At 42.2% G+C, this 24,605-nt stretch overlaps 1 protein-coding gene across 2 annotated transcripts; it reads right to left on the reverse strand.

Moving 5' to 3' along the window:
• Positions 1–847: 847 nt before the first annotated feature.
• Positions 848–24,556, reverse strand: LOC118357674 (inhibitor of nuclear factor kappa-B kinase subunit alpha-like). Of its 2 annotated transcripts, none has more exons than XM_052478419.1 (22): positions 24,156–24,556; positions 23,819–23,925; positions 21,394–21,488; positions 19,879–19,996; positions 19,571–19,640; positions 19,401–19,489; positions 19,146–19,235; positions 18,893–19,017; positions 18,673–18,780; positions 15,450–15,585; positions 14,993–15,187; positions 14,735–14,837; positions 14,384–14,507; positions 14,002–14,153; positions 13,728–13,789; positions 13,433–13,542; positions 11,369–11,418; positions 11,099–11,204; positions 5,108–5,255; positions 3,734–3,870; positions 3,489–3,588; positions 848–2,259 (listed from the first exon to the last, which is right to left on the reverse strand). In XM_052478419.1, exons 2-22 carry the CDS (start codon positions 23,921–23,923, stop codon positions 2,197–2,199), a joined length of 2,286 nt encoding a protein of 761 aa, XP_052334379.1. In that variant the 5' UTR covers positions 23,924–23,925; positions 24,156–24,556; the 3' UTR covers positions 848–2,196. The 2 variants fall into 2 exon arrangements, with proteins under 2 accessions (XP_052334379.1, XP_052334378.1); XM_052478418.1 differs by having other exon boundaries at positions 24,116–24,555.
• Positions 24,557–24,605: the final 49 nt, after the last annotated feature.

A 24,605-nucleotide genomic window follows, 5' to 3' on the forward strand; every position in this document is an offset into this window, starting at 1 on the left:
CCTTTAAGTTTAAATACTAGGTGAAGAGATGACTAACCGCCTCTTCATGAAGGGAAAGCAAACATTTCTGACATTTGCATTGATCACATCTGAAGCGAGGACCAATAGACCTACTTCCATTCATTTATAAAAAATAGAAAATGTGGAGGTACATTTCTCTGCCAGACATGACCTGACAAGCCTCACAGGCACTCACCCTCACAGCTCCTACATCATTTCCTCACATCTGCAGAAAAAAAAACATGTCACATGGCCAGCTGAGAGTGACTATTTTCAATGGAAACAAAGAAATGTGTCATAATGACAGTGGAAAAAGTACAGGAATACCAGCATATTCTTTGGACAGTGATTCATGTAATGAATCAGTGACTGATTATTAGTGTGAAGGGAAAGAACGGGGTTTAAACTTCCAACATGTTAATCTCAATGGTGAGATAAAATCACCAGTATGATATTAAATTCCTGTAAAAAAAAAAAGAAAAACTAGGTCTAATTGATTACAGCTGCATATTTAAAATCAGAAGAATTATATAATCTTCTTGCCAACTATATGTTAAAGGTTTCCCTGAACACAAGCAATCATGTAACCACAGTAAACCAAAGACACAGCTTGTGTTTGCGGACAGGTTTCTTCTTTACACACATTCCTCAAACTTCAGCAAGCATATTAAAATCAACCTTTGGAATTTGGTAAAGTAGAAATATGGCCATAGTAACCACCACTGGCCAAAATAGGGAGTACCACAAACATAGTAAAGTAGGGCTACATTTTCTCAATCCACAGCAGCCAGGGGACTGCTTTAATACAGTTAAAGAGCATCTTCAGAACCAATGTAAGGAATACAAATTCATGCCAAAGTAATTTTTTATTGTAATACCAAGAAAATGTTAATCTATACAATTGCTAGAAAGTAAACATTCATAGACAGGTTAAAACCATCAGATGGACACAAACCTTAATGAAGGAAACTGATATTTCACTTAACCACTAAAAATAAATGTTGTCCATTGCACTTAACTACAGAAATACATATTTCTGGAGCACAGCATCCACTTTATATTCGTTACAGTCAACACTTAAGTTATACCTCAAAGGTTGTAACTACAGTACATTCAATAATTTACCATGTCCCGCCATTTGTTTCCTTACATTGAGCATCCAGTGAAAAGAATGCACACAAAAAACTGAATTTAACTTGTGGTATGTATTCCATTTTTCAGGTTTAAACATATCAACAATTTCAACATATGAAACAGACCAGCATCCTTTGTCACAAAGTAACTATGGGATTTCCATATTTCCCCCCCCTTCTATGTAAAGTGTGTAGTCATGATAGAATACTTTTCTTAAATCAAAATAAGATTCACACATGATCAAAACCCCATCCCCTTGATCGATGCACGACTTTATTTTAAATAGTTTATATATTTCCTGTCCCATTGGATGATTGACTCATAAACAGGATTATAGAGGGCATCCATCCCCCAGATGTCTGACTACTTCCTCTGTATAGAAGGGAACCAGGATACTTGGGAGTGTCAAAGTGCTGTTGCTTGATTGTAATTTCCTTTTACCACCTCCATCTTTTGTGGTTTTCCTTGTGTTGAGTCACATCAGGAGACATGATGATAAGGCTCAATACAAATGTGCATGCATATCAAGCTTTCTTATCAGTCCCATTTCCATAGCCCAAACACACTGTAGCTATACTCCATCATTACAAAACTTTCACTCACAATCAGATGCTACAGTTCGCCTGATTTAACAGTTTAGATACTTTGATATGATATTAATAGTAAAATGTGGATTTTGATGAATAGTGGTACTTAGATTTGCACAATAATCAGTGAGGAAAAGGTGAGGGGGGGCCCTCCGGCTAGTCGTTAAAGTGGATGACCACACATCAAAATGTACAACATAACCGTGACTCCATTTTGTTAACGACATTCAGTCCTTAGTGTTACTTGGTTGGAGAGCAGGCAGGGATTAGCTAGACAATGCCTTTGTTGTTGACATCAGAGACAGCCGGTGGCACCTGAATTGGGGAGGGCGGGCTCATATAAAAGGCTGGAACAAGCATGAATGGAATGGTATTCAACACATGGTTTCCATGTGTTTGATGCCATTCCATACACTCTATTCCAGCCATTATTATGATCCATCCTCCCCTCAGCAGTCTCCTGTGGTTGACGAATTCACACATTTCGTTTTTGCAGTTTTGTAGACGTTTCATATTTAGTCCAGCTCCAATCTTGGTCCTACAAAGACAAACCAAGAGATTATGACACAAAGCTACATTGAGGTCAGGTTTCAAGGTTGTCGCTGTAGAATGGCGTTTGGGTTGTGGTTTAGATATTAATCTCCGTTCCCTCCAGCAAGGCAGCCAACCTCCCATTTACATTTGAGTAACTTAGCAGACGCTCTTATCCAGAGCGACTTGTAAGGTTAAGTGCCTTGCTCAAGGCAGATTTAGCACTTAGTCGGCTCACGGATTCGGTTACTGGCCCAATTTAACCGCTAGGCTACCTCCCCAGACTTGTTTTAAATGGATCAGAGTCTAAATTCAAACTCAGTTAGCCTTAAGGTAATGTTCTACACTTAAGGTCAGATAAGAGACATCCTGAAGGCCAAATGAGAAGGAACGAACTCAGAACCTCATCACGCTCCTGACCTGGGATACTTAATCCCACCCTTATAGGGAGTTGACCCACATAAGAGATTGCTGGGTAAATGACGCACACCAGTGGTGCCAACTAAAGAAGAAAGTATGTGTTTCAGGTGTGAATCACATATTATAAAGACTTAAAGGGGGGCTGAACTTTCTGATTTGGGCTTTTGTCACAATTTAAATGCGACAATATTTTAATGTTGCACATCTTTTAGTTGTCTGAAATGCTTTAAATATTTGTATATGAATTTCTACAATTGATTTGGTTTGACAGTTTTAAGTAATTGAAATTTGAAGCTATTGAAATTGTCCCAATATTTTATTCCTTGTGTAATTAACTGATGGTCCCTAACTAGCCCCATAGGGATATCGAATGTCAAACCAAACTGACCATTACTACACGGGTCACACGCAGCTGCGCTGCGATTGATGATTACTTGGTTGCTGCCAGCTGAGGGCAGGATTGAAATATAAACCCAACCCAAGGAAGACTTACGGTACCCTTTATTATGTTACATCACATTTTTTTGCCATATTCTCGCAAATCTCCATTTTGTATTAGACTAACTTTATGACCCTAATTATCCTATTTACACTTTGTAGTACATTTTGACACTAGAATAAAATGTTTGACTCTTTATCGATGCCACATAGGCCATTTTCAAAACAGAAGTAGATTTTTAGCGGCAGTCTCTCTAAAACACTGAAGAAAATGTGGTGAAGTGCAACAGTGAAATATAAGACACTGCATTGACAGAATACCAGGAAACAGGATTCCATTACAAGTCTAGCTAGCTTTGAGAAAATGGCCTAACTTACCACTACGCTTTTGGACTGCTCGTCAGCAGCTTCTTGCATCAGGCTGGTCAGCTGACTGAGGTACTTCTGGTTCTCCTGAAGCAGTCGTGGGGCAGCATCACTGGAAGGGAGAGAGAAAGAGAGAGGCAGAATAAGTCACAATGTACGAAGGACATTCTTTTTGGTCTGCTGCTGAATGTCTGGACATTCCTTTCAATCTGCTACACAAAACACAAACCCTTCCTGTTTGCTGTATTGACCAGTACCTGTCATTGGGTCCAGGTAGGGAGGTGAGTGGGTGAGGGGAGCTGATGGGCTGGGCAGACTGGGCCCACTGGGACACCTGCAGAGGGTTGGACGACTCTGGGCTGGCTGCTATCGAGTTCCTTGCAGAATTCTGAGCCTGGGAGAAGACAAATGCCATTACTCATATAGAACACGTTCACATTATGAACTAGGCTAAGTGAATTCTGTAGAAAATGTACCCTTTGCTAAGTCAAGTCAAGCCCGCCCCCTTGGTTACTGTTGCAACCTCAGAAATTTTCCTGGGAAGCCCAATTCTCCAAACTAGTGGAGAAAAACCCTCACAATGATCTTAAACAGTATTTTTAATAAACAATGAAATTAAGCAGACTGCTTCTTGCTAATCAGGAGACCCCCTGGTATGTTGTGGTGGGACTCTCATAACAATTGCTTCACAGGATCATGGTAAAATGATGTTTTTAGGTGTGACAAGACACTGGATGGCTCTGAATAAACTGTCAGCATGCAGTCAAAGATACTAACCACTCTCGGAGCTAATTAGTGCTCTCAAATCATATAATGTTGACAATAGGTGTTATATGCATAATATAGCTAGCTTAACTAGCTAATACATTTATAGAAAACAAGTTAAAAAACAAGACCTGACCAAATTCACATAGAAATGTGAGTTATAAATCTATCATTCTACTTGAAAACAAGTCTAAGAAGCGGTAGATCTGTTCTATGTGCGTTATATCTATGCTTCACGTTAAGTTTTGTACACAAGCTTCAACCAGCTGAAACAATATTTTTGGTTATGGAAAATATATTTAGCAGTGGTTTAGATAGTATAGAGAATCATTGTACAATCTTATTTTGTCACAAATTGAAATTAGGTGAACTATTAGTTTTACCAATGAGGAAATGCCGGAGCGATTTTTGCATAGTGCAACTTTAATGGCTAGCTAGCATTTTCAATGGAGGCAGTGCCAGTGTAGCTAGCTAACCTGCTAGCAAAGAATGGAACAAAAGTATAATTTTGGATTCGAAAAATACCCCAACAGGCTCTGCATTTTAGGGATCACAGTCGCAAGTACCCTGGTGCACTTTTAAATTATTTTTCCATTTAAACAATACATTTTTTGATGAAAAATCTGTTTTTGCCATTGCCATCATTGGCTTCCATGCATTTAAAACTAGAGCTTGTTGACACGAGCAAGGTTAGCTCGTGTCCGATCAGCAATTGGTTGCCCGTAAATCTGGGACGAGGCATAGCAAAGGGTCAATTGCACATGACTTAAAATAACCCAATGCCATCTTATAGTAAGTTATATGACTTCATGATCTTATGAATAACTTTACTGAAGTTCTATAGATAAAACCTCATCGTCACTCACACAGGCAATCTTCAATAGGTGCCAGAACTCTCTCTGTCTCTTAATCTGCATCTGCATCACGGTGTTGTCGGCATCCTTGATGTTCTCCAGTGTCTTCTCGATGCGCGGGAACAGGTCAATGATCTTCTGCTTGCTCAATAAGATCTTACTGCATGGGGAAACAGAAGTTAAACAGTGTTTTCCACTTAAATTAAGTAGGCTACTTTTCAATTCGTTAGTCAGAAAAGTCTTCCTCTCCCTCTAGAAAGAACAATATGCATCTTCTAGCGATCTTTCGATAGGTCAAGCGCCTGTCAGTCAAAGTCAGCAATGATGGCGAAATACTGCTGGTTTGAAGGTCTGCTGTCTGTCCCGCCTTTCGGTACCTGGTTGTAGGCGTTGTGTGTGCCGTGGTTGCAGTCGAGGGAGAGAAAATGAATTTGCACGTTCCATACAATGTGAGTGAATTTGCACTTTCCATATGTGGTAACGATGAGTGGAAATCCACTTAGCCTATTGTTTTCTGGCATATTAATTCATTTTATTTTGCGTGCAGGGTCCGACATTAACGATGGCCTGACATTAACGATGGCCTGGGACCAGTAAAAACATGTTGGGACAGTAACTGTTCAGCACATTTTGGTATTCCAGTTCAACATTTACCTACTCTTGTCACAGTCTACCATTGAAGACACACAGAAGAAGCTTTCCCCTCACCCTCCATTTGGAAAATCTGACCACAACTCTGTCCTCCTGATTCTTGCCTACAAGCAAAAACTCAAAACAGGAAGTACCAGTGACACGCTCAATACAGAAGTGGTCTGATGAAGCGGATGCTAAACTACAGGACTGTTTCACTAGCTGGAATATGTTCAGGGATTCATACTATAACACTGTGGGAACAACAACATCATTCCCACAGTGACCCTACGTACATATCCCAACCAGAAGCCCAAATTTATAGGCAACATCCGCACTGAGGCTAGAGCTGCCACTAAGGACCGGGACACTAATCCAACGCTTATAAGAAATCCCCCTAAGACCTCCGTTGAGCCATCAAAAAGTCAAAACAGGACCAAGATGGAATCCTACTACACTGGCTCTGATGCTTGTCGGATGTGGTAGGGCTTAATCTATCACAGATTAAAGGGAAACCCAGCCACAAACTGCCTAGTGACGCCTTATTAGGCTCAGTGCCTTTGGCCAAACTCGTATTTCTAAAAATGAATTAAAAGTCTGTGGCTTCAGGCTCGTGCAATGATACCTGGAGAGCAGGCCAGCAGCGGAGAATACCCTCTCTGTGCTTGCAGAGCCACTGGGGAGGGATGCAGGTAAGAAAGGGTTATTTTGCCTAAAAACCTTTAGACCTATCAAAATGGAATGCTCCTTGAAAGAGGTAATATGCCAGGCCTATTGGGCCACAATCAATGGTGGCCTATTATATTGATAACAAAACAAAAATGAAAACTTAAGATATCAGATTTTTAGTTTATAAATACTTTGCTACAATGACACTTAGCTAGCTACATAGTAAGTACAACATCATGCTTTCAGGATACGTGTTTTTTCAGATTAGACAATGATTCTTTAGTTGTGGACACTACATCACCTCACTCCCTCTTGCCCCTCCTCAACTTTGTAAGTCACCTTGATTTTGCACCTGTGTGTTTTATCAGTTTCTTTATGAAAATATTTAGCAAACTCCATGACAGTAGCTAAAACAAAGGGCTATAGCATCAGACAAGTAGACTGCAAATGCATGCTGGGCATGCCCTGAGCTGATGACATGAGCACTACTTGGGAGAGCTATAGAAGCGAAATTGGAGAGGGCGAGTAGGCCAAAGTTCCAGCCTTTGGAATACTTGCTCTACGCCCCAGCCAAATTTGGCACGCTCCTCGCTCCGCTCAAATACTCTTACCAGGTCGTGTACTCAGTGTCTTCACTGCCATTTTAAACTTTCCCTGACTCAGTCTGTAATATCTAAAGCAGACCATCATAGTCCCTGTGCCCAAGAACACTAAGGTCACCTGTCTAAATGACTATTGCCCCGTAGCACGCATCTGTAGCCATGAAATGCTTTGAAAGGCTGGTCATGCTCACATCAACACATTATCCAACACACCCATGACCCACTCCAAGGGGTGCGTGCTTAGTCCCCTCCTGTACTCCCTGCTCATCCACGACTGTGTGGCCACGCACGGCTCCAACACCATCCTTAAAGTTTGCTGACGAGACAGTGGTTGACCTGATCACCAACGACGAGAAAGACTATAGGGAGGTCAGTGACCTGACAGTATGGTGCCAGGACAACATCCTCTCCCTCAACAAAACAAAGGAGCTGATTGTGGACTACAGCAAACAGAGGGCCGAGCACGCCCCCATCCACATTGACCGGGCTGTAGTGGAGCAGGTCGAGAGCTTCAAGTTCCTCGGTGTCCACATCATTAATGAATTACCATGGTCCACACACACACACCACCAGTCGTGAAGGCACGACAATGCCTCTTCCCTCTCAGGTAGCTGAAAAGGTTGGGCATGGGCCCTCAGATCCTCAAAATGTTCTACAGCTACACCATTGAAAGCATATCGACTGGCTGCATCACCACTTGGTATGGCAACTGCTTGGCATCTGACCACAAGGCGCTACAGAGGGTAATGCGTACGGCACAGTACATCACTGGGGCCGAGCTACCTGCCACCCAGGACCACTACAGTAGGCGATGTCAGAAGAAGGCCTGAAAAATTGTCAAAGACTCCAGCCAACCAAGTTATATTGTTCTCTCTCCCATCACATGGCAAGCAGTAACGAAGCACCAAGTCTGGAACCAACAGGACCCTGAACAGTTTCTACCCAAAGCCATAAGACTGCTAAATAGTTAGTCCAGGTAGGTATTTGGTTAACTATCTGCATTGACCCATTTTGCACTAACTCTTGACTACGATACGCTGCCGCCGCCACCGCCGCTGCTACTATCATGTTGCCTTGTCACTTTATCCCTACCTATATGTACATACTGTATCTACTTTAATTACCTTGTAACTCTGCACATCAACTCTGTACCCTGTGTATGTAGCCAAGTTATCGTTATTCATTGTGTATTTATTCCCTGTGTTTTTTTGTTTGTTATTTCCCTCCATTGTTGGGAATGGCCCGTAAGTAAGTATTTCACTGTTAGTCTACACCGGTTATTCACAAAGCACGTAACAAATAAAATTAGATTTTAAGACTACACATGTAAATGTTATGCTATTTGTACACTGAACAAAAATATTTTTAAAAACACTACATGCAACAATTTAAGATTTTACTGAGTTACAGGTCACAAGGAAATCACTCAATTTAAATAAATTCATTAGGCCCTAAAGCTATGGATTTCACATGACTGGGAATACAGATCTGCACCGGTTGGTCACATATCTTAAAAAAGGTAGGGGTGCAGATCAGAAAACCAGTCAGTATCTGGTGTAACCACCATTTACCTCACATCTACTTCAATGGCTGTGCGAAGTTGCTGGATATTCGTGTGAACTGGAATACGCTTTCATATGCGTAGATCCAGAGCATCTTAAACATTCTCAATGGGTGACATGCCTAGTGTGTGTGCAGGACATGGAAGAACTGACATTGTCAGCTTCCAGGAATTGTGTACAGGTGACAGTGGCGTGCATTATCATACTGAAAGATGAGGTGATGGCGGCAGATGAGTGACAATGGGCCTCAGGATCTCATCACGGTATCTCTGTGCATTCAAATTGCTATCGATGAAATGCAATTGTTTTCGTTGTCCGTAGCTTGCCTGCCCATACCATAATCCCCCCACCACCATTGGGTTCATAACGTTGACATCAGCAAACCGCTCGCCCACACGACGCCATACACACTGTCTGCCATCTGCCCGGTAAAGTTGAAACCGGGACTTATCCGTGAAAAGCAGTTCTCCAGTGGCCATCGCAGGTGAGCATATGCCCAATGAGTTGCTTACGACGCCGAACTGCAGACCCTTGTGAGGATGACAAGCACGCAGATGAGCTTCCCTGAGACAGTTTCTGACAGTGTGTACAGAAATGTTTCAGTTGTTCAAACCCACAGTTTCATCAGCTGTCCGGTGTGGCTGGTTTCAGATGATCCCGCAGGTGAAGAAGCCGGATGTGGAGGTCCTGGGCTGGCGTGGCCACACGTGGTCTGCGGTTGTGAGGCTGGTTGGACGTAATGCCAAATTCTCTAAAACAACATTGGGGGCAGCTTACGCCAGAGAAATTAACATTAAATTATCTGGCAACAGCTGTGATGGACATTCCTGCAGTCTGCATGCCAATTACACACCCCCCGCCCCCCCCCAAAAAAACTTGAGACATCTGTGGCATTCTGTTGTGTGACAAAACTGCACATTTTAGAGTGGCCTTTTATTGTCCCCAGCACAAGGTGCATCTGTAATGATCATGGTGTTTATAATCAGCTTCTTGATATGCCACACCTCTCAGGTGGATGGATTATCTTGGCAAAAGAGAAACACTCACTAACAGGGAAGTAAACAAATTTGTGCACAACATTCAAGCATTTCTGGGATCTTTTAGTTCAGCTCCTGAAACGAGGCACCAACACTTTACATGTTGTATTATATTTGACGACTCACACCAACTTATTCTGCTCCTGTCGTTCGCTACAAACTTTAGTCAGAGTACAATCATTGAAGTTGTTTGTTGTGACGAGGGGCGTGGTACAAAACAAATACATCAACGATTGGATCGTCTCCAACCAATCAGAGTATCAAAGTCAATGACGAATTTTCAAAGCACTGCTTTAATCCACCTGTGTTTTGGCTCAACCCATCGGTTTCTGGACCCATCAGACAGCCCTGAATGTGTTCGCATTCAGTTAAGAGTTGGGGAGGTACTCAGATCCAGACTCATTGTGAAGAAGAAACCAACATCTACGGGCGTGGGGAAGCGATTGGCTGGAGCAAGAAGTCTGGGTAGCCAGGTAACCCACGAGTAAACTTCGAGCAGTACATGAGTTTCCTTCACACCGCACACGCAAGCTGTCCAGAGCAAAAAGAAGCGCCCATCAATCTACTCACAGAGCTTATTTATGTATTTTAGAGAAAGTGATTTACAACAGTAAACCTTAAATAGTGGATATATGCAGGCAACTGTTGACTGTCAGCAAAAAGAAAGCAACAAAAAGACACCTAGCATTTGTCTTGGCTAGCCTACTGGAGCCAAGACAATGTCTTATAGACATAAGAAATGTTAAGAAATGTTTCTTAGAGGCAGCGTCCCATTTTCATATCTTCACAAAATGACACTGTACTTTACAAACAAAATGTATACAATGCAATTCTAAAGAAGAGTAATGACTGGCATTGCTAAATTGTATTAGCCATGATTTTTAAAAACGATATCATAATAACCAAATGTAGCCTATTAATAGCTGAATATAGAGAGAAGGCATGCCAGCATGACCCCAAGCTAATCTCCTGCAATTCTACACATTTTGCAGAGAAAAAACTTTGCAGTTCTATAGATTACCTTACAATGAATTTATGTTCAGAAACATCTTTTTTTTTTTTGGGGGATACAAGAAGTACTATGTATACTAATATCCTTATGAGCCTCCCAGGACCATGTTGCCCATGGTTAAGAACATACTGTAGATTAATATTACATAGTATTGTATTACACCCTCAACTTAATTTACAAATCCCTTAGCCAAAATTGGTTTAATCTGTTGTTAGCAATATTCATAGAAAATAAACAAACAATGCATATAATATAAATACATTTAGAGATCTGGCCGTGGACCCCCTGCCGCAGACCCCAGTTTGGGAACCTCAGCAGTAAGACACATTGTTGTGAAAGGTTAAGAATGAGGTAAAAATATATAGCATAGAACAGACGCATGCCTCTAACATACAGAGTATAGAATCAGGTCAGCTTATTAAGGGAATTTCTATCTGCAGCATTCAGTTGGTGACGTGACAGTCCACTGAACAGTCCCAGACCCTGCTTACCTGAGGTGTGTGTAAAGGTCTCTCAGGACCTTGTCCTGGTTCTGGACAGTCTGTATAATGGCTTTAACCATCTCTGAGCTGTCACTGCTCACACCAGGGTCAGGCGCTGAGGGAAGAACAGCACACAGGTGTCAGAACGTGATAGTGTTTATACAACTACCGTCGTACGATTACAGATTCTATTCAATATCCAAAAGTACTACAGTGCCTTATTGAAATTGAAAATGGCTGCAATGCAGTGACTGTATTTATTGGACAAAAGTGGCTTACTTCGGCATTTCATTTTTAGTTGTTTGTAGAGTTCAATCGCCTTGTCCTCCCTGAAATCAAGGAATAAACGATCAATTCTCCTAGAACATTTATTTAAATCTTGTTTGAGGCTTTCAGAATGATACAGCAGTTGACCTTTTCTTCTTAATATGTGCATTTGAGTACTCTAGATGTATAGGACAGGCAATGCAAGTGACAAACATCAGGTCAGCTACTAGCAAAATCAGAAGCCAAACATTTCAATGAGGCTCCATCTACTTCCACAACTTCCTAGACCAGTGGTTGCCAACCAGTCGATCACCATCTTCAAGGCATTCCTAGTCGATCACCAAATATTTCTTTAGAAAAGCCAACGAACGAGAAAGGCTTGCGCTACTTTCTTAAAATATTGTTCACCTTTTGCCAGTATATTCACTTGATTCAAGTCCTGCGCACCAGGTAAGCAGTGTTCCCATGAGACAAACTCCGCCTACCCGGCGGGAAAGGGCAAATCTGTGACTAAATCGAGTGCATCTACTGCGCTGACCAATCAGATAGCTCAAAACACCATGGCTACAGAGCTTCCATGATCCTGGCCACAGCCAAGTTTAATAGGCTACTAGCCAAGTTTAATAGGCTACTAGCCAAGTAAGATTTAATAACTTTAAAAACCATGACCACAGAGAGACTGTCAATGAATACAGCAAAGAGCTGCTGTTTTTATGAGTGAGTTCATGTTTAAGCCTCTCCTTCCAGTTCTCTGCTGCCAATGACTGGAACGAACTACAAAAATCTCTGAAACTGGAAACACTTATCTCCCTCACTAGCTTTAAGCACCAACTGTCAGAGCATCTTACAGATTACTGCACCTGTACATAGCCCACCTATAATTTAGCCCAAACAACTACCTCTTTCCCAACTGTATTTAATTCATTTATTTATTTTGCTCCTTTGCACCACATTATTTTTATTTCTACTTTGCACATTCTTCCATTGCAAAACTACCATTCCAGTGTTTTACTTGCTATATTGTATTTACTTTGCCACCATGGCCTTTTTGCCTTTACCTCCCTTCTCACCTAATTTGCTCACATTGTATATAGACTTGTTTATACTGTATTATTGACTGTATGTTTGTTTTACTCCATGTGTAACTCTGTGTCGTTGTATCTGTCGAACTGCTTTGCTTTATCTTGGCCAGGTCGCAATTGTAAATGAGAACTTGTTCTCAACTTGCCTACCTGGTTAAATAAAGGTGAAATAAATAAAATAAAAATTCAGCACAGTCACTGTTTTTATTCAACGCCATCGCAAAACGCGTTTCTCCGTACTTCCGTTCGGGCTGCAGCTGCAATGAATGAGTAGCCAAGTATCGATAGCCCTGCGTTTTATTATTATTAGCAGTTTGTCGTGTCGATTTCAATAACTTTCTCTGGTCATAGGAACAACATTAATTTGTACATGAGGCAGATGCGGTGCGACTCGAGTTTCGCCATCAGGTGGAAGACGGGTGTCCCCTCTCTCTGGTCAGTCTCAACAGAGGAAAGGAAGAGGAGAGCTGGGACTGTGAGAGGCGGTTGGGAAAAATAGTTTTGAACAGTCATCCAACTCTGAATTCCAAGTTGGAAACCCTGGCATCTTTCTAGAGCTCCGACTTCTCCACCTGAAGATCACGTTCAGATTTGTTGTTGTGATTTGACCTCGTTGACCATCAGATGCAGGTACCATCAGTCCAGTAAAATAAAAAAGCTAATTATTTCATTTCATGCTCCAAGTGCTAAACCAACTGATCTATTTTGTTATCAAAGCTTGAGTTTTGAAATATAATATGATCAATCATATAGCCAATATGCTGTGATAAGGTATTAGGCCAACTGCCCAAACCTCATTCCTACAAAACTGTTTGTCAGTTTAATGTAAAAATATATATATTTTTTAATCTGAGCAGTAGATCTCCGCTTGCTTTTTGACTACGAAAGTGATCTTGACTCAGAAAAGGTTGGTGACCACTATCCTAGACCCTTCATGCATTTAATTCAGTAGAGGCAGACAGCCTGTCATTCCTGCCTGGAGTAGAACACTCACAGCTGCTCCATGATGTCTCCTTGGCGACGAGCGTAGGGACTCCTCTGCAGCTCCACGATCTCTGAGTGTAACGACATGATTTCCTCGTCCAGGTGGCTCACCTCGGCCACCTAGTGGACAAAACATACATTACACATCGGAATCAGACAGCAGGTGTAGCTAGGGATGATTAGGATTGGTGGGGTAATCTGATCCTAGATCTGTGGTTAACTTGTACCGTAAGCCATTCAGACAGCAGCTCAACAAAGATGACCAACCCATGCCTTCAATACCAAAAATCCATCCCAACCAGTACCTGTGCATATGCAGCCGCCTTCTCCTCATTCTCCTGCCAAGCTTTCAGCATCTTCTCAGAGGCTGTGGGAGAGGGGGGAAAAAAATCTCATGAAAATAACCAACACTATCTTGTCATAATACAAAACCATGATTGCTTCTAAAATGGCACTATTCCCTCCTTTGTGCCCTGGTTGAAAGCAGCGCTCAATATAAGGAATAGGGTATCATTTCAGCTGCAGGCCATGTGGGTGACCATTCCTGGCACTACCAATCATCAGCCAGCCATTACTCACAGATCCCATAGTGCATCTGATCGCTGTACTTCTCCAGGTCGTACTGGATACTGCTCTTGAAGAAGTCCAGCTTGGCCTTCAGCTGCTGGGAGAAGGCAAACATGCCGTTCTTGCACCGGGTCAGGTTGGTGTTGTAGCGCAGGAGGCTCAGCCTGGACAAACACACAGAATATAATAACTTTGTCTGTTAAAAAAACTAAAACATACATCAAAATAACAAGATCACATATGCCATATGAAAAAGCAAAAAGCTGATTCTTCCAAAGCAAGCCTGGAAACTTCTTTCAGCTATTCCAGTTTGAAACATTACCAAATTCAAAAGAAAGAATCTTGCTTCCTTTAGCTTCACTCTTTTGGTGTCTAGTAAAGCAGGCTTACTCACATGGCAGCTCTCTGGCCCTGGAACAGTCTACTGTAGTCGTCCTTCAATCCACAGATGTAGCTCACCGCCTCGCCCCACACCTTCTTCAGCACCACCAGGGGCAGCTGGGACTTAGCCTCCCGCACTAGGAAAAAGGACAACAAGCTCCTACATAAGGCTTGGTACATATGACTGAAGACATCTTTGAACCAAACCATGGAAGGAGCACAAGTTTAACTGAATGCTCAATTCTGTTTTTGTTGTCTAAGAATAAAAAACACTACCTCTATTTAATTGCATGAGCTTGTATTTCCATCTGATCGCCTTTAGATCTCTCAATATTTATCAGCAGGCAGAGAAGACAGTACTCACCAATACTGTTGACTTTATCAGGCAGCTGTCTAGCACTGAAGGGACCAGAGTACTTGGTGAGACTCTTGTCAAACAAATAGATTATGTAACTGTCCCAGCCTCGCTGCACAACACACAAAGACAACCACTTTACATGGTGGTCAATTGCTAAATATGTTAATGCTAAACAGGTGATTAAGATTTTCCAATGTGCTGTATCAAAACTATATTCTAACAAAATACAACAATGAAATAGCAAAGTGGAACCAAAGTCTTTACCACCCCCTCGAGGACACACTGGGCTGCGGGCTTCCTGGGGTCCAGCGACACCCCTGTCTCCTGCAGCAGCTCCTGGTTGACCAACTCGATCTTGGTCTCAGTCTCGATGCGGCGCTGCAGGCTATGGAGGCTCTCATCTGGGGCCAGCTCGAATGAGTGGACCTGGGCCGTGGTCATGTTCAGGATGTGGACAACCTGCCAATGGGATAAATTATATGGGTAAAATAAAGGAAGCTGATTGGCTAGCAGATAGAGTCAATCCAAAATAACAAGCACGAGCAGGCAAACTTAACATTTGTTTAAAAACTATATTATGTGTACATTAACACACGATGGGAAATATAAGCGTTAATTGAATATTGTCCATGAGAAAATCAAATAAGAGCCAAGCCTTAAGAGACACTTGAAAGACTATTGTTAGCTCAAGAGATACAGCATGATACGTTACAGAACTAACCCTCATGCATAATATCTGTTCCAGCACTTCAAAGCACAGGGGTTTCTTGCTGTCAGCGTTAGTCTTGCCTCCTCTCTGGACAGGGTCCCATTTCAGCATCAGCTGCAGCAGCATCTCCATGGGCTCCAGGAGTGTCCTGAATGAGTGCAATGCAAATTAACACCCCCTCCCCACCGGGTGGAGGGGAAACAAATTCAATCTATACAGGTCATGGTCGTTTCCCTCAAGTTATCTTGGTATTCGATTTATGCTGCTCAATGAGGTAAAACTTTCAGAATGTGGTCATAAATTGAGCTGACACGATTCCCTGTTCTACTTTTGACAGACAACCATATTTGTTCTCCACAATAATAGTTTTTTTTTATCTCAATGTTCTGTTACTTGGCACCCTAATGAACAGGACCCTGGTTTCCCAGGTTGAAAATTAGTCTGTGGCTAAAAGATAAGAATGATGACCTTTAATGGCGTCAGACCAAGGCTCTGCATCTGTCCTCGTGCTCCTAGACTTCAGCGCTGCTTTTGATACCATCGATCACCATATTCTTTTGGAGATTGGAAACCCAAATTGGTCTACACGGACAAGTTCTGGCCTGGTTTAGATCTTATCGGTCAGAAAGATATCAGTTTGTCTCTGAATGGTTTGCCGTCTGACAAATCAACTGTACATTTCGGTGTTCCTCAAGGTTCCGTTTTAGGACCACTATTGTTTGCACTATTGTTTACCTCTTGGGGATGTCATTCAAAAACATAACGTTAACTTTCACTGCTATGCGGATGACACACAGCTGTACATTTCAATGAAACATGGTAAAGCCCCAAAATTGCCCTCGCTGGAAGCCTGTGTTTCAGACATAAGGAAGTGGATGGCTGCAAACGTTCTACTTTTAAACTCGGACAAAACAGAGATGATTGTTCTAGGTCCCAAGAAACAAAGAGATCTTCTGTTAAATCTGACAATTAATCTTGATGGTTGTACAGTCGTCTCAAATAAAACTGTGAAGGACCTCGGCGTTACTCTGGACCCTGATCTCTCTTTTGAAGAACATATCAAGACTGCTTCAAGGACAGCTTTTTTCCATCTACGTAACATTGCAAAAATCAGAAACTTTCTGTCCAAAAATTATGCAGAAAAATTAATCCATGCTTTTGTCACTTCTAGGTTAGACTACTGCAATGCTCTACTTTCCGGCTACCTGGATAAAGCACTAAATAAACTTCAGTTGGTGCTAAATACGGCTGCTAGAATCCTGACTAGAACCAAAACATTTGATCATATTACTCCAGTGCTAGCCTCTCTACACTGGCTTCCTGTAAAAGCAAGGGCTGATTTCAAAGTTTTACTGCTAACCTACAAAGCATTACATGGGCCTGCTCCTACCTATCTCTCTGATTTGGTCCTGCCGTACATACCAACACGTACGCTACGGTCACAAGACGCAGGCCTCCTAATTGTCCCTAGAATTTCTAAGCAAACAGCTGGAGGCAGGGCTTTCTCCTAAAGAGCTCCATTTTTATGGAACGGTCTGCCTACCCATGTCAGAGACGCAAACTCGGTCTCAACCTTTAAGTCTTTACTGAAGACTCATCTCTTCAGTGGGTCAAAGGCTCTGGAGCAACGAACCGCCCTTGCGGTCTCTGCCTGGCCGGTTCCCCTCTTTCCACTGGGATTCTCTGCCTCTAACCCTATTACAGGGGCTGAGTCACTGGCTTACTGGGGCTCTCTCATGCCGTCCCTGGAAGGGGTGCGTCACCTGAGTGGGTTGATTCACTGATGTGGTCATCCTGTCTGGGTTGGCGCCCCCCCTTGGGTTGTGCCATGGCGGAGATCTTTGTGGGCTATACTCAGCCTTTTTTCAGGATGGTAAGTTGGTGGTTGAAGATATCCCTCTAGTGGGGTGGGGGCTGTGCTTTGGCAAAGTGGGTGGGGTTATATCCTTCCTGTTTGGCCCTGTCCGGAGGTGTCCTCGGATGGGGCCACAGTGTCTCCTGACCCCTCCTGTCTCAGCCTCCAGTATTTATGCTGCAGTAGTTTATGTGTCGGGGGGCTAGGGTCAGTTTGTTATATCTGGAGTACTTCTCCTGTCCTATTCGGTATCCTGTGTGAATGTAAGTGTGCATTCTCTAATTCTCTCCTCTCTTTCTTTCTCTCTCTCTCCCTAGGACCATGCCCCAGGACTACCTGACATGATGACTCCTTGCTGTCCCCAGTCCACCTGGCCGTGCTGCTGCTCCAGTTTCAACAGACCTCAGCCCTAGGACCATGCCCCAGGACGACCTGACATGCTGGTCATTTATGAACATTTGAACACCTTGGCCATGTTCTGTTATAATCTCCACCCGGCACAGCCAGAAGAGGACTGGCCACCCCACATAGCCTGGTTCCTCTCTAGGCTTCTTCCTAGGTTTTGGCCTTTCGAGGGAGTTTTTCCTAGCCACCGTGCTTCTACACCTGCATTGCTTGCAGGTGTAGAAGGGTTTTAGGCTGGGTTTCTGTACAGCACTTTGAGATATCAGCTGATGTACGAAGGGCTATATAAATACATTTGATTTGTCCTTCTGGCTGGTTCTCCCATATCAACCAAGGAACTCTGTATTTCTGTCAGAGTGGTCATTGTGTTCTTGGGTCACCTCCCTGACCAAGGTCCTTCTTGCACAGTTCCTCAGTTTGGTTGGACGACCAGCTCTAGGCAGCGTCTGGGTAGTTCAATATTTTTTCCGTTTCCCAATGATGGAGACGACTGTGCTCTTGGAAACTTTCAAGACTAGAAATGGTTTTATACCCTTCCCCAGATATGCCTCCTCACAATTCTCTCTCGGAGATCTACGGACAGTTCCTCTGGGTAGGCGCCCCCCCCCCCCTTGGGAGAGTTTCTGCTCTGACATGCACTGTCAACTATGGGACCTCATAGACAGATGTGTTTCTTTCTAAAAACATGTCCAAAACAATTGCCAAAGGTGGACTCCAATCAAGTTGTAGTGACATCAAGGATGATCAAAGGAAATTGGATGGAACTGAGCTCAATTTGTAGTGTCATAGAAAAGGCAAAAACATGTTTCCACTGTCACTATGGGGTATTGTGTGTAGATGGGCGAGAGAGAAAAATATATTTGATCCATTTTGAAATCAGGCTGTAACAACATGTAGAATAAGTCAAGGGGTATGAATACTTCCTGAAAGCACTGTAATAATGACACTAGAATAGAATATGTGACAGTGTCTGACCTGCTCAGATTGTTGGGGTATGGTAAATGTGTGGAGAATCTGACTTCCCCATTCAATTCCTCCACAGCCATGATGTCTTTGGGACCTTTGTTCCGCACTTTGCTGGCCCTGAGGAATAACATATCAAATGGCATTCAGGGTGGTTACCTAGTCTCCCTTGGAGGATCACTCAGAATTGAAACTAACACTTGAAAACTGTTAAATGTGCAGGGACAACTACCACTGGACAGGCTGAAGATTGTGCAGAAAAGGCCGGAACCCACAACTGCATTCAAATATCATTGTGCCAAAACTCCAGTAGTCCACGGTGACAGTGTAAGGCTTATTCTCAAATAATTCAGGGGCCTGGGGGAAAAGATATGCAAGTATCAATTAGTAAGTCCGGTTTAATCAATCGTGACTAACAGAGACAATGTCGCAACGTTAAGTCAACAGGAATCTAGGAGTGCTTGCAGGAGGGATAATATGCTCACCAGGTATTGCAGTGTTCCCACAAATGAAGTGCACAGACTCCCCTGGTCCAAGTCTTTGGCATAGCCCAAGTCTATAATTTTGTGAACCAACTGAACAAGGAAAACATTGTGACATATTAAGATTGTTTATTTTTAAAGACTACTGTTAATCTTGCAGACAAAGTCACACCAGAGAACATCAATAACACAAAAATGTAAACAGTTATATAAAAAAAAACATGATAACACTGTGCTGGTCCATAAATATTAGGTTACCTTTCCATTGACTTCCTGGAGCACTATGTTTTCTGGTTTAAGGTCTCTGTGTATGATCTTGTTTTCATGCAAATACTGGATGCCTGAACCTGCATATAAAGACCATTCAGAAATCAGTTCTATGCAGACCCACAATTATACAAAATACAACAGTGGGGTACAGTACATACCAACGTCATTGAGCAGGGAAAGTACTTCACTTTCTTTCAGTCCACAGCAATTTTCAGGCTTACTCAGCATCTGTCAAATTCAACCATAAACACATTGTTGGACAAATGCCTGCTCATATGACAGAACCATTTGTGTCACTGTGCCCGTATGCGAGGCATTTAACCCCTCACTGATCCAGGGGCACTGCAACATGGCTGACGCCACTCGGTAGTCTGTATATGTCAAGGGGGTTTATACCAAATAAAAGAAAAAGTGTGTGGACTATAAGGGGAATGGACAATAAAGTATTCATCTTCAGCTGCCCCACCTTTCTGAGGTCTCCCTTGGAACAGTACTCCATGGCCAGCAGTGGAAGATCGTTTAAGGCAATGTGCTTCATCTCCTCTGGCACATCTCTGGCTGTCACTACATTGAGATTACTCAACCTGAATAGGCAAGAAAAACATTGTACTTGATAAATACAATGCATCAGGAAAATATTCAGACCACTTAACCTTTTCCTAATTTTGTAACATTACAGCCTTATTGTAAAATGGATGAAATAAAAATTAAAATGCCTCATCTACACACAATAACCCATAACAACAAAGCAAACATGTATTAAACATGCATTTACTTATTTACATAAGTATTCAGACCCTTTGCTATGAGACTCGAAATGGAGCTCAGGTGCATCCTGTTTCCATTGATCATCCTTGAGATGTTTCTACAACTTGGAGTCCACCTGTGGTAAATTCAATTGATTGGAAATTATTTGGGAAGGCACACACCTGTCTATATAAGGTCCCACAGTTGACAGTGCATGTCAGAGCAAAAACCATGATGCCATGAGGTGGAAGGAATTGATTGTAGAGCTGCGCGACAGGATTGGGTCAAGGCACAGACCCAGGGAAGGGTAGCAAAAAATGTCTGCAGCATTGAATGTCCCCAAGAACACAGTGGTCTCCATCCTTCTTAAATGGAAGAAGTTTGGAACCACCAAGACTCTTCCTAGAGCTGGCCGCCTTGCCAATCTGAGAAATTGGGGGAGAAGGGCCTTGGTCAGGGAGGTGACTAATAACCCGATGGTCTGACCAATAACCCGATGGTCTCTCTGACAGAGCTCAGGAGTGCCTCTGTGGCGATGGGAGAACCTTCCAGAAGGACAACCATCTCTGCAGCACTCCACCAAATAGGCCTTTGTGGTAGAGTGGACAGACGGAAGCCACTTCTCAGTAAAAGGCACATGACATCGAGCTTGGAGTTTTCCAAAAGGCACCGAAAGACTTCGTACTTGATAAAAAGAGTGCAAACCATGAGAAACAAGGTCTGATGAAGGTCTGATCGAACATCTTTGGAGAGACCTGAAATTAGCTGTGCAGCGATGCTCCCCATCCAACCTGACAGAGCATCTGCAGAGAATAATGGGAGAAACTCCGCAAATACAGGTGTGTTAAGCTTGTAGCATCATACCCAAGAAGACTTGAGGCTATAATCACTACCAAAGGGGTTTCAAGAAAGTACTAGGCAATGGGTCTGAATACTTATGTACATGTGAATTCAGTTTGTTAATATATTTCCAAACATTTCTAAAAACCTGTTTTTGCTTTGTCATTATGGGGTATTGCGTGTGGATTGATAAGGGGGAAAAGACAATTTAAATAATTCGAGAACAAGGCTGTAACGTAACAAAATGTGGAAAAAGTCAAGGGGTCTGTATACTTTCCGAATGCGCAATACAAGAAGCAAATGCCGATATTTCACTCATTGAAAAAGTAAATGTCACCCAGTTCAAACGTGTGTGGCATTCAATGATGTACATAGGATAATACGACAGACAAACTTTTTCATGATCTGGATCTCTCTGCTCCATCTGTCTTTGTTTCTTGCTGTCAACTCCAGGCGACACATTTTCACCGCAATTTTTTCTGATGTGTCCTATGGTGGAAAAATAGCAAGATTATGTTGTAATACTTTTATTGCATCAAATGGGTGTTTTAAGCAACAGAAGAGTATTTTGTTAACTATTGTGTGTGTGTTCTACTGAGGATGGGCCTCTGGGAGGTAACACAGAGGAGATTTACAATGTCTTTTGGGTGATAAAACCTAAAGAGCATTCCAGAGCATGAGTTAATGTTTCTGTTCGATATGGTACCAGAGAGAGATGGTTCCAGTTTGGAGTCGGAGGGACAGACACTGGTCTCTATACAATGAAAACTGTTGACACAGCAGATACTGTCTGCTATGTATTATCTTTCATACAAATCTTAACCTTGTGACCCATTCTATATATCTGTTGTTTGTCATGTAGGTTGAAAGGGGGTGCATCTTGGCTATAAAAGACCTTTGTACTTTTGTCTCGGGGCTCTCAACGAATCATTTGATCGTGAATCGTCAACCAGCCATCATTATCGTAGAGCACTCAATCGATTCACTTTATGCGTGTGTGTTGTATTGACCTGCTTCCTTATTAATAAGGGATTAAATAGTTAGTTTAAGTATAACTCTGACTTGTGACAAGTTTGTCTCTCCTCATTTGATAGTAAAGAAATGAACCAACTCAACAGATGTGCACTTATGAATTCACAGTGAGAACACAAAACAGCAAGGTATTTTTAAGCTGCACTGTGTTTTTTTTCAAGTGGTGGCATTTGACCTTTGCCAAAAGATACTGACCCTACCGTTACAAAATACATTTAGAAATCTATATTATTCTATTATTGCACCCACTGCTCGCGAGCGTCTGCGTTGCCAAGGGCTAAAATAGAAGTCAGTTCTATTTGTGACGCAGATCGCACAGAAAGTCCTGCCTCTGCCATCTCCTCATTGGTTTATAGATGCAGGTACCCACGTGCCATCTCATTGGTTATACCCACGTGGGTGACTGAAATACAAACGAGGTCGGTGGCGGTAATGCACCAAACTTATGAAAGTTGCCAATCGCAATATAAAGTCCAGAAAAGAAAAAGACTGAAAGGAGGAGAGATGACTATAAACGATTCGGTTGACCGTTTTAGGTGTGGATTAATTGTCGTAGAGGACCTTGTGCATTTCAGGTAAAATAACTCAATGTTTATACGTTATCCCAGGACAAATTAGCTAGCAAGTGCAAGCTAGCTAAATTGCCATAAATGTTTAATGCTTTTCAACCTGACCCCAAATTAGTGTAATTGGTTCAGAGTTTGCTTTGATATTTTAACTTGCGCATCATTATCGTTTGTGGTACAGGAGGACAAAATTATTGTATGCACGATCGCACGCAGCCGGTTTGGGTTCCGTGTTATATTTGTTTACAATGAGCTTCTCCATGGAGCACGTGAGAGCTATAGATCGGAAAACGTACATCAATGCAGCAATGGGATGTGCCACTACTCCAAATTGTACCTTTACTCACACTGCTCTATCGAGAAGACATAAATACTGCTAGTTTTCCTGGAAAACTGCCATTTTTCATCCTCATGCTAGCTAGTAGGGCCAGGACAATACAATTTCGCAACATTTTTAACATGAAGCAGACCAAATTCTATTGGTCCTTTAAAAACCTGCTTTAAAATTGTGTGCTTTAGCTTGGAAAATAAATACATTCGACTCTGGATGACAACATAATGGTGTTTGTTTCCAACATTAAGCCTGTTTTACTAAAGAAGTTACATTCGCTTCGTGTTGTGTTTCCGTACCACGATACTAACGTGTATCGCAATACAGTATCGTCCTGGCCCTACTAGCTAGTAGTTTCCATGGCTGCGGTGACCCATTTTGGAATGGCAGTGTTTGCCAATCAGCTCATTTGTTGTTCAATATGATGTGCCATTCCATAATGGCTGCTGTGTCTACTTCTAGCTAGCACGAGGACAAAAAGGGCAGTGTTCAGAAAAACTAGCATTATTCCAACATTCTCCATGAAGCATTGTGGATAAAGTTACAATTTGTAAAACAGCGCATATCCCATCCCTGCATTGAGGTACATTTTCCAACCCATTAACACACCAGCTTCACAGTGATCATGATTTCATTCACATCCCTGTGCAGCTCAGTGTAACAGTAGGGTAGGTATCTTCTGGCAAATTTGAGCTGTGATATCATCCAGTCAGGCTTACTATTCATATCTAGGAAGTGGTTAACTTCCTTTCAACTATATGTAAACATACATCCAACTCGTTGTCTGATTTGGTAGGATATTCAGCAAACATGATTCAAGTCTGGACTCTGGAACAGCTTAGAGTACTAGGGGTTACTTATGAAAATGTGGCCGTTAGTTAAATACTTACATGATGTTGATACAGGTAGACATGGGCAAAACCGCCCATGCCCAATCTCTCTTTCAATTCCCAATTCCCGCAGTTTTGGTTTTGTCTGAAAGGAGGCTTATCCATTGCTGTAACGGTAATAACAAGGAATATTAATGTTAAATTTGGCTATGCAAATTGTCAATATTTCTAACTAGCCATATATGTAGTAAATTAAGCATTTACTAGCTAACTGTTAGCTTGATAGCTACTGTTTACAGCTAGTGCTAGCTAGCTAACGTTCTCTATTTAGCTAAACAACTTTCAAGTTTGCCATACCTTCGTTGGTGTTGCTAGTCAGCTAGCGTTGCTAACTAACCTTAGCTATTAATTTAGCTCCCCTGTCTGATGTCCGTAAACAAAATTGATCAATGGGCAATATAAAAATAGACGTTTAAACTTCACAATCGCCCATGTTTCCCTTGCAGGGTTGTTGCACCCGTGACTGATCAACGAAGCTTGAAGACGAAAGTAAACATAGCTAGCTAACGTTAGATAGCACAGTTAGCTCGTTGGACAGCCAGCTAACGCTATTTGCTTGAAAAAAAATTAATGTAGCTGGTTATTACAGAAATCTTGGTGTAATAATAGCTAATTATTACGATATTTCATAAGACAGTCAGCGGCCGTTTTTTCATAAAAATAAAGGTCTTCTTGTGTTCGAGTAATGCACTATGACAGGAATGTGTACTTTCCTAGATGTGACGTCGCCAAAAAACCCGGCTGCTTTTCTGAGGAGAAAAAAAATATATGGGGGTGTGTCCGAAAG

This window comes from Oncorhynchus keta, chromosome 24 (assembly GCF_023373465.1).
Source record: "Oncorhynchus keta strain PuntledgeMale-10-30-2019 chromosome 24, Oket_V2, whole genome shotgun sequence".
NCBI lineage: Eukaryota > Metazoa > Chordata > Actinopteri > Salmoniformes > Salmonidae > Oncorhynchus > Oncorhynchus keta.

Bases quoted from the DNA above. Each gene is read 5' to 3' on its own strand.
- LOC118357674 (XM_052478419.1), bottom strand. From the start codon at position 23,923: ATGGATAAGCCTCCTTTCAGACAAAACCAAAACTGCGGGAATTGGGAA. The intron at 13,543-13,727 runs GTACTGGTTGGG...TTTGTCCACTAG, and splicing joins AGGCGGCTGCATATGCACAG to GTGGCCGAGGTGAGCCACCT. The intron at 2,260-3,488 runs GTAAGTTAGGCC...TTGTCTTTGTAG, and splicing joins AGCAGTCCAAAAGCGTAGTG to GACCAAGATTGGAGCTGGAC.